Source organism: Pezoporus occidentalis, unplaced genomic scaffold (genome assembly GCF_034315485.1).
Source record: "Pezoporus occidentalis ecotype Australia unplaced genomic scaffold, CSIRO_AGI_Poc_V1 ctg194, whole genome shotgun sequence".
Lineage (NCBI taxonomy): Eukaryota > Metazoa > Chordata > Aves > Psittaciformes > Psittacidae > Pezoporus > Pezoporus occidentalis.
This window is the reverse complement of record NW_026913791.1, coordinates 1,592,881-1,602,473: the sequence shown is the minus strand read 5'-3', so window position 1 is coordinate 1,602,473 and position 9,593 is coordinate 1,592,881. Positions and strand designations below refer to the sequence as shown.

General features: G+C 60.2%; 1 protein-coding gene across 1 annotated transcript; it reads right to left on the bottom strand.

The window, feature by feature from the left end:
* Positions 1–619: 619 nt before the first annotated feature.
* Positions 620–7,506, bottom strand: B4GALT2 (beta-1,4-galactosyltransferase 2). The gene is made up of 7 exons (XM_062617314.1): positions 7,288–7,506; positions 4,709–5,095; positions 3,983–4,218; positions 3,719–3,909; positions 3,323–3,445; positions 1,539–1,643; positions 620–1,378 (listed from the first exon to the last, which is right to left on the bottom strand). Exons 2-7 carry the CDS (start codon positions 5,022–5,024, stop codon positions 1,228–1,230), a joined length of 1,122 nt encoding a protein of 373 aa, XP_062473298.1. The 5' UTR covers positions 5,025–5,095; positions 7,288–7,506; the 3' UTR covers positions 620–1,227.
* Positions 7,507–9,593: the final 2,087 nt, after the last annotated feature.

The window sequence follows — 9,593 nt, the reverse complement described above, 5'->3', positions numbered from 1 at the left end:
GGCAGTGCTGTTCCCCTCTCCACATCCCACTGGATGCAGGACCCGCCCCATCTCGTGGTGATTCCCCCCAGCCCAGCTCCACAAACCCCACGAACTTTTCAAACTTTTATTAAATACAAAACCCCCGGTCTCTGCGACCGAACGCTGCATTCAACGTACGCTGAAAAAAAGGGTCAGACATTCAAATGTACAAAAGTCGCCGGTGCCCCCCTGCCCTGGCGTGCTGCCCCGCTCCCAGCCCCGCTGCTCCCGGCCCACCGCGGGGTGTGGGGGGCTGCTGGGGCTCTCAGTCCCATGGAGGGGCACAGGGCACCTGCCCTGCATGGCCCCGACCTCTCCTGCCTGCAGCCCCCCTGCCCCAAGGAAGGGGGAAGCCAGAAAAGGGGGAGACTCCAATAGTCTCCAAACTGCCTGTGGGACACTTGCTTCTGCAGGGCGAGCCCCTCCTGGTGCCAGCCCACACCAAGAGGGGTTGAAATGAGCCCCATTCCCACCCCCCAAGTGGGGAGGGCAGGTGCAGGCAGGGGCTGCATGCACACAGCATCTGCCTTGGGGGCGAGGGGATGGGATATGGCTGCCAGCCCCTGGCCCTGGGTAAACTGAGGCACAGCGAGGGGTATTCGCTAACCAGAGGTCTCTGTTTGGCAGAGCGGAGACAGGGCCCAGCTCTAAGCACCAGACTAAAGCAGAGGAAGACAGCGAGCCATGTCTGCGTGCCCAACAGGGCAGCAACCTCACCCTGATCCTGCCTGCTCAGGGGGGCCTGGGCTGCTCCCACCCCTGGCTGGGGCAGCAGCGGCTCCAGCGCTGCCGAAGGGGGAAGCCTGCACCCCACTTCTCGCAGTGCTGGTGGGGACCCCTCCTGCATTCCCAGAGCAGCGGGATCTCGCCCTCTAGCCCAGTGTGCAGGCAGGAGCTGGCATAGGCAGGGGGCTCCTCACCAGTGCTGGGGCTGCCCCCTCCCCCTGTGCCAGGGGTGACCAATCTCGTCCACCAACACAGTGAGTATGGGGTGGGGGTCCTGCAAACACACTCGTGGGGACAGGGGGGACAGAGAAATCCTGGGGAGCGAGGGGCCAGCTGGGAGGCAGCCGTCTCCAGAAGGCAGCAGAGTAGGGAGAAAACATCCCTGTCCAGTCCTGGCTCTCAAGCCGGGGCAAAACCCACCTTGCCCAGCCAGCCCGGACACAGAGCCGGGTCCCTGTGACTCTGCCGGTGGCACAAGCACTAGCCCCGGGCCAGGCGGGGCGGTGGCCTGCCGATCTCCACTGTGATATTGGTGTACATGGGCTGGCGTGAGACCTCCACCAGCCGGTACTGCAGTGAGCTGATCCCATCCCGCTTCATCGTCATTTTGGTGTTCTGGATCTTGGTGAATCTGGTGGAAAGGGGAGCAGGATGAGGGAGAGGACATAGCTTATATAGTGCCAGTGGTGCTGGGCATCCATGGGAGTGATCACAGCAGGAAAGCTGGTGTCTGGAGGCAGCCCAATGATCACTTGGCACCTTGGCTGCCCCGGCCCCTGCGGCTCACTCACCTCTGCGGGTTGGGCTCGTTGTGTTTGTCCCGTTCATGCTTGATCATGCGGTACCTCCCAATGCGGATGTCGGGCCTTGACACCTTCATGCCATTCAGGGAGATGCTGGGAGGTGGAAGCAGGAAGGGATCAGAGTGTGAGCACCAGGGTGTGACATTCCAAAGCCCAGAGGCCTTTGGGGATTAGCCCCCAGACCAAATAAACTTATGCCTGTTTAAAAAGCACTGTGCCAAGGCAAGATCATAGAATCATAGAATGGTTTGAGTTGGAAAGGACCTTAAGACCATCTAGTTCTAACCACCTGCCATGGGCCCGGACACCTCACACTAGACTGTGTCACCCAAGGCTCTGTCCAACCTGGCCTTGAACAATGCTAGAGATGGAGCATTTATCACTTCTTTGGGCAACCCATTCCAGTGCCTCACCACCCTCACAGTAAAGAACTTCTTCCTTATATCTAACCTGAACTTCCCCTATTTAAGTTTAAACCTGTTACCCCTCATGAGCCAGTGCCATGACGGAGGGTGCCATGTGCCCCACGGCTGAGTGTGCCCAAAGCACCGCTCCTGCCCGGCGACCTCCATCTCCACTGGCCGGCAGCTGCGGTCAGCCAGCACCAAGCACACATCACCATCCATCCCCCCTTCTGCAGCCCCTGCTCTTTGCATTCTCCAAATGCCGGTGCCCAGCCCTTCCCTTGGGGCCCTCTCTACATGTTAAGGGCAGCCTGAAGCTCTCCCAGAGCTCCACACGCTGCCTGTTCACCACCCCAAGCCCACCATGGATGGAAACTGCAACCATGCCAGCCTGCCCACAGCAACTGCAACTGTGCCAGCCTGTACATAGCACCTAAAAGGGGTGGATTGCTTGACCAGCCATTATAGGGTGGCTGTGCACCACCAGCCACACACTGCTACCCTGGGCAGTGCCACAGAACGCTAGAAGAGGCAGCAGCTGTGTGGATGATGGTTCAGCTCTGGCTCATCATGCAGCTGTGCTGCAGCCTGCCGGCTGCTGGCAGAAATGCCTGTTTGGCTGCTGCACAGCCACCACTGAGACACTTCCAAGTTTTGCTTCCCAGCCCTGGATGCTTCCAAGTTTAGTGTTCCGGCCGTGGCCTGGAGCAGAGCCCGCAGGTACACTGCCACACTAGCACAGCTCATAACACGACAGCCCCAGCACGCCGCGAGATTCAGCCGCAAGGAAGGCGCATACCAACATCCTGGAAAGAGACAGCTCAATCCCTGGGGATCACCAAGCCTCAAGTTGGACGGTAATTAAATTCCTTCCTGCCTCCTCCCCCTGGGAGAAGAGAAGGCTCAAGAGGGAATCTTATTGCTCTCTACAACTACCTGAAAGGAGATTGTAGTGAGGTGGGGGTCGGTCTCTTCAAGTAACAAGTGACAGGACAAGAAGTAACGGCCTCAAGCTGCACCAGGGAGGTTAGACTGGATATTAGGAAAAAATCTGTCACCAAAAGGCATTGGAACAGGCTGCCAAGGGCAGTGGTGGAATCACCGTCCCTGGAAGTGTTCAAAAAAACATGTAGATGAGCCCTCAGTAACACGGTTTAGTGATGGACTTGGCAGTGCTGGGATAATCATTGGACTTGATCTTAAAGGTCTCTTCTAACCCAGTTGACTCTATTATTCTATGTGGCATACCCTGTGCACGTGCCACACAAAACCAGGAGCCCCAGCACTGGTAAAGGTACCAGGTCAGTGCTCGCAGGAAGACCCCAGCACACCCCAACCAGCTGCTGCTGGCGATGGTTTGGCACCTACCGGTTAAAGATGTCATCATCTTCTCCTCCCCAGCCCCAATACTCATTGGGAAAGCCATTGATCTTCAGGAACTGGGACTTGCTCAGGCCAGAGACGCCACCAAAGTAGCCAGCGTAGGGCAGCCTGCAGGTTGAGAGCAAACAGGTCAGCCCCAGGGACAGGTAAGGATGGGAGGGAGTCAGCCCCACAGGGACCTGCAGGTACAAGCAACAGCCCTCTTCTGTGTCACCCTCCCATCCAGGGCCCTGTGCTCCCTCCCATCCCATATCCACAATTCAAGCCAGCAACCCCATGCAGGCCCAGGTGAAAAACCGAGGTTGGTGGCCCCAGTGCCATCCCAGTGAAGCCACACCAGCCCTGGCTGTGTGGAAACACCCCAGGCTTCAGTTCACCCACCTGAACCCAAACTTGTCCATGCCAACAGCAAAGTGCCGCGGCTGCTCGTAGCAGCGATAGAGGTTACGGTCATCCATGGGGATGAGGTCCACGTCGCTGAAAATGAAGCAATCGTACTCCTCGTCATCCTTGAGTGCCTCCAGGAAGCCCACGTTCAGCAGCTTGGCCCGGTTGAAGGTGTCCTCGCCGAACTGCAGGGCAGAGATCAGCAATGCCCGCCTGCCCACCCCATCCCCAGCACCTCCTCACCCCTGCCCATCTCACCTGGTTGATGATGTAGATGCCATAAGCCACCTTCTGCCGGCGCAGGATGGGGTGCAGGTAGTGCAGCCAGTACTTGAGGTGGTGCTCGCGGTGCCGGAATGGGATGAGGATGGCCACCTTCTGCCGGGGCAGGCAGTCCGGGGGGGTGTACTTGCCACCCAGGCGCACATCGGGGTTCTCCCGCTGCACCCGCTCCATGCTCATGGGAGAGCTGAACTCAATGAGCAGGCGCCCAACTGCAAGAGGGAGGGCAGGGTGATGCCCACGGGACAGGATTTGGTCAGGGTCATGGTCACCCACCGCTCCCAGCCAGGCTGGCAGAGCAAGCAGCGAGGGGGACCTGCAAGGGGGATTGGCACTGCCAAGGGCAGATGATGCCCAAAACTCTTCCCAAATAGGGACAGAGAGACTGGAGACACCACCAAGAAAACCTGACACCTGGTACCAGTTCCAGGGTTTCTCTACTACTCCACCCTTGAGACCAGGCAGAAGCCATGTCCAGGGCCCATGGGACAAGGATGCCATCCATGGGCACCCACCCCAGCCCCATAGAATCACAGAATAGTTAGGGTTGGAAAGGACCTTAAGATCATCCAGTTCCAACCCCCCTGCCATGGGCAGGGACACCTCACACTAAACCATGTCACCCAAGGCTCTGTCAACCTGGCCTTTAATATGCTTGAAGAAAAAGTCTAACTCTCTGACGACGCTCACCCCACGTCTCACCTAAGCCGGGAGGTGTCTCCTGGCAGGGCTGCAAGGGTTTCTCAGTGGCGGAGTGGTTGGTGCTGGGCTTAGCGCTGGGGGACGGGGCCTCAGCCCCTGCCGGCCCGTAGCTGGGGACGGTGCCGTTGGGGCGGGAGGAGTTGGAGAAGGGGTGTGCGCGCGAGGCATTCCTGGCATTGAAGCGGCTGAAGAAGTCCAGGTGCTGCGCGTAGACGTCGAAGTAGAGGATCATGATGATAACGAAGTGGAGCAGGCAGAGCAGCAGCACGGCCTTGCAAATCCTTTCCAGGGTCACCCCCAAGAGCAGCCTGGTCATCTTCTGGGCACGGGCAGGCGGACATGTGCGCTTAGCGGGGCAGGGGGGCGGCTCCAGCCACGGTCTCGATCCTGCTGAGACACCCCATGCTCAGGACACTGCCAACCTGAGCAGCACTGAGGCAGCAGGAGCAGTGCAGGACCTGACCTGCGTCAGCACCTGATGCAGAGGTGATGGGCAAGTCAGTATGCCAGAAAAAAACCTGGCTTAGTACTCTGCTTGGACCTCTGCTTTAAAGGCTCAGCCATGAAGACACAAGAGGCCCCCAGCCCTACACAGCAAGTCCCCTTTCTGCTTTCCAAGGCTAAGTCCAAGCCAGACCCACTCCCCATTCCCATCAACCGCCAGCAGGGTTCAGGGACATTCCCACAAGCACCATAAAGAGCCTCCATGGAGACCCCATGCTCTCCAAAAATGCAGCCAGCTGGGATGTCCCAAGGGCACTCCCACCGGCCACCCCTTTCCAAGGCACTCCATTTCCCTGCTCTCCATTCTGTCCCTACCCTGCCATCCTGCGCCCCAGCAAAAGCACCAAAGTGAGCCTGGCAATGAGCGCCATGCCTGAAGGGTACCCAGTGGGATAAGCAGCTGTGGGGCAGACACTGAGCTGAGCCAGGGGGATGTCCCAGCTTATGTCCAGGGGGGTCCAGCTTACAGCCAGCAGTGCAGGTCCTCTCTCCTCCTGGTGCTGGTGGGAATACCCCTGGGCTGCTGGGAGCCGATGGGAGCCAGGGTCCTTATCTCCCACATGACAACTGGAGCTGTGCCAGAGCCCTGCTGGGAAGGCAGCCCAGAGAGTCACCGGAGAGCCCTGGCCGAGCCAAATCGCCCGTCCCTTCCCAGCCCTGCCACTGCTGGGAGCGCAGCATGGCCATGCACCCCAGCTCCTGCCCTGGCTCCTGTCCCAGTCTCTGCTCTCAGAACCGCTAGAACAGGGCAAGGCGACCCCGCAAGGGACAGGCACAGGGGTTCACAAGGCCATGGGGGTCCTGGGACAGGCCAGTGCTGCTGCAGGGATGCCGGTGGGATCCCAACAGACAAGGATCTGTAGCAGGACCCCCATTAGGAGTGCAGCTAGGACCTGAGGGTGCTGGCAACCAGCCGGGGTCTGGGGCCAGCCCCCCGGCAGCTGCCAGCCCTGGCCAGTGGGGCCTCCCCAGGGAGCTGCAGGGCACCCGGCCAGCATCGACTGGCTGGGAATGGGGATAGGAGCTGAGGTGTGAAGTGGGATCTCCCACCCAGCCCTGCTCTGGCTGCACTCCCAGCCACAGGGCTGACCCAGCAGGCAATGGGGTGCTGGCAGGACCCCATGGCAGGCAGAGAAGTGCTGGAAAAGGCTCAGAGACTGATGTTCCAACTGTGTCCATCCTCTGTTTCCGCAGGATGCAGAGTGAGGGTCCCCACGGGCACATCCATGCACATGCCAGCACCCCAACTCCTCATCCAGGTTTGTTCTAGAAAGTTGCCCTCTGGAGAAAAGCTGATTTTGCTGTTATCTCCTAAACCTTTCCATGGTCACAGTGCCCTATCTACCCAGCACAGCCCTCAACACAGAGACCTGTGTGCCACCAGTGCCTGCCAGAAACCCTCCCCAAAACCCCTGGCAGCAGGCAGCACATGGAGTAGTGGCATCTCAACAGCCAGGCAGGGAGGGAAAAACAAGAGCAGGTTTTAGGGACCCTTTAGCAGGGCGGTCCACGAGGCGAGCAGGGAGTGGTGCTCAACGGGAACAAAAGCGAAGAGCTCCATCGGCCACAGGATGCCACCAACATGAGTGGGCTCAAAACCACCCGCTAGGCAAGGGGCTGTGAAACATGATGTCATCTCCCACACACAGCATCTCCACAGGGTGCGAGAGGCTAAAAGCAACGTGGGGCTGGGGCGCTGGTCCCCAGGGGTTCACCCCGCTGTGGTGTGTGCCATGGGGCTGGGATGCTCGTTTTGGAGGGGATGCTTGTCCCTACGGGCTCCCTTTTCCCACAGGACATCCCTAGGCTGGGAGAAGGGAGGCACTGGGGGAGCCGACGGCCCCGGTGGCCACAAGCGGGGTAAGGGGGCACATTCAGTACAGCCAACCCCTCCCCAGTTCTCCCAGTCCCCAACACACACACACAAACTTACTAAAAAACGAGAAACAACCACAGAAACGGGGCTTTTCCCGGAGCCGGGGCTGTGCCACCCATAAGTGACCGCGATCGCATCCCGCGGGTCGCATCCCGGGCCTCCCCCACCCGGCCAGGCCTGCCCGCGCCGCTGCACTCACCGCGGCCTCGGGGCTGCCGCGCCGCCCCGGCGCCGGTCAGCGGCCCCCGCCGCCGCCTCCTTCTCTTCCTCTTTCTCCTCTTCCTCCTCCAGCCCCGGCCGCCGGCCCGCGGGCTCCCATGCCCGGGGCTGCGGGGGGGCCTTGCCGGCCGGGCCGCCGCACCACCGAGAGCCGCAGGGAGACGGGGCCGCGCCCGCACGCCGGCTCCGCCCGCCGCCGCCGCCGCACCGGGCGGGGCCGCCGCCGCCGCCCGCCCTTCACTCAGGGGCCGCGCTTCCGCCGGGCCGGGGCAGCCCCTCGGGGACCGGGACCCCACGGACACAGACCCCTCATCCCCCTCCGCGGGATGCTCGATGCCCACAGGCCTTGGGCCCAAGCGCGGCACCGGCACCCCCCGAGCGCCCCTGGGCACCCCGGACGCGGTGTCTCGGTGTTCCCGTCTCCCCTCCCTCCCGCTGCCTGGAGACACCCGGGCCCGTCCCGAGTGTCGGGTTCAGCGCCCGCCATGACCTATTTGTGCCTTCCCCCTCTCCCCGCCCTGTTCCACTGCTAGGAAACGCTGCGAATTCCACTCTGTAACAACATCAACAAAAGATCTTGGGCTGGTCCCACCGCGAGTTCGGCCCAACAGGAGTTAACTTCTGTGCCACTCGCAGCCTGCCCCTTCTTACCAGCAATGCGATGGTATGGTATGTATTGGTCAGCCCCAGCCCCCTTTGCTAGCGCCTGTGTCAGGACACTCACCGCAGCAAGGGCTTGCCCCTTGCCCCGCAGCTGCTCCCTTAAGAAGACAACCTGACAGCAGAGATTGGAGCAGCACTCACCCAGCCCAGCTGGCACTTGTCCAGCTTCTGCCTCCACCTCTTGGTTCAGTTCTTCAGCAGGTGGCATTTCCCCACCAGTACTTACATGTACTCACCGAATCATCTTTCAACTCCCCCTGCTGCTTCTCCTTAAATGAGACATACAAGATGCTGAAGCCCTGCTTAAGCTTCTTCTCCATGCTTGGGCAGCACGCATTTAGCACACCCAGGTCCTAGAACTCAAAGGCATGGACCTAGAACAAGGGAGCACAGGGGATGCTCACCTCGCCATGGGAGGCAGGCTGTGGGCTACCCCAGATGCCATGAGCCCTGCCCTGGTGGGTCTCATGCCCTCATAAGAGGTCTGTGGGCAAGTCTGGAGCCTGTTCTGGCTGTGATACACACAGGTGAGATTTGCAGGGCTCAAAAGCACCTCAGAGAGGGAGATTTCTGACAGTGGGTGGATTTCTATCAAGCCAAAGCAGGACAAGGCAAGACCCATCCCCAAGAGAAGTAGGTAAGCCTTTCAAGGCAGCTCGTAACCCATAGAGCAGCTTTATACCACCAGCACAGGTACCTCCTTCCTGAATACAGCACCATGAGCCTGGTGTGGGTCTGATGAGATTGCAGCTCCCAGGGCCTTCAGGTGTTCCTGGCCTCCAGCAGCAGCAATTCCAGAGGATGAGGGTACAGGCCTCGCACGGGATGAGCAAAACACCCAACACCCTTTCTTCTGAGCAGGCAGGGCCCAGCTTATGTCCCTGCCATTATGTGGGGCACATGGAGCTGCTCTCACAGCTTCCAGCCCTAGAGGACAGCCAGCAAGAGCAGTGCTCTGGTTTGCCCCAGCAGTCTTCCCCACAGCCAGGGCTGAAACACCCTGCTATCCCGAAACACGCAGGACAATGTGGAGCAGAGCCAGCAGACTTCAGAGAGGTCATGCTGTCCTAACCCAAGGGCAAAAATCAGCAGCTGTGAGCAAACCCCTCCATGGCTCCAGCAGCCCCACCGCTGCCCCAGCCTGTCACATCCAGGTGGGAAAAGAGATGGGCAGCTCCAGGTGCATATCCATTCTGCAGCAGCACTCACAGCACTGAGGATCAATGCCTCCCCTGTAAAAGTGTTCTGGCAGCACAGCAGGATGAGGGCTTGTGCTGGATACAGCAGACTGCAGAAGCATCGGCTCCAAGCTCTGCAGAGCGGAGGCAGGAGGACCTTGTTCTTCCCTTCCCCCAAGCAGCAGATGAGCTGCAGGCCCAGCTCTCCACAGCCGCTTCCCCATGCTGTACTCACCGCAGCCAGGGAGAGGGAAGCAGAGGAGCACAAAGCATCCCCACCCCAGGACCTTGGTGCCAAGGGATCCCCAGGACCAAGAGACACAGCAGAATGGGGAGCCTGGACACCCAGCAGCACCCAGCCAGCAGTCACATGAGGGAGTTGCTGGCTGGAGGACAGCCTTGGAAGGGGCAAGATCTTTGCTCCTGTGTCCTTCTGGTGCTCCCA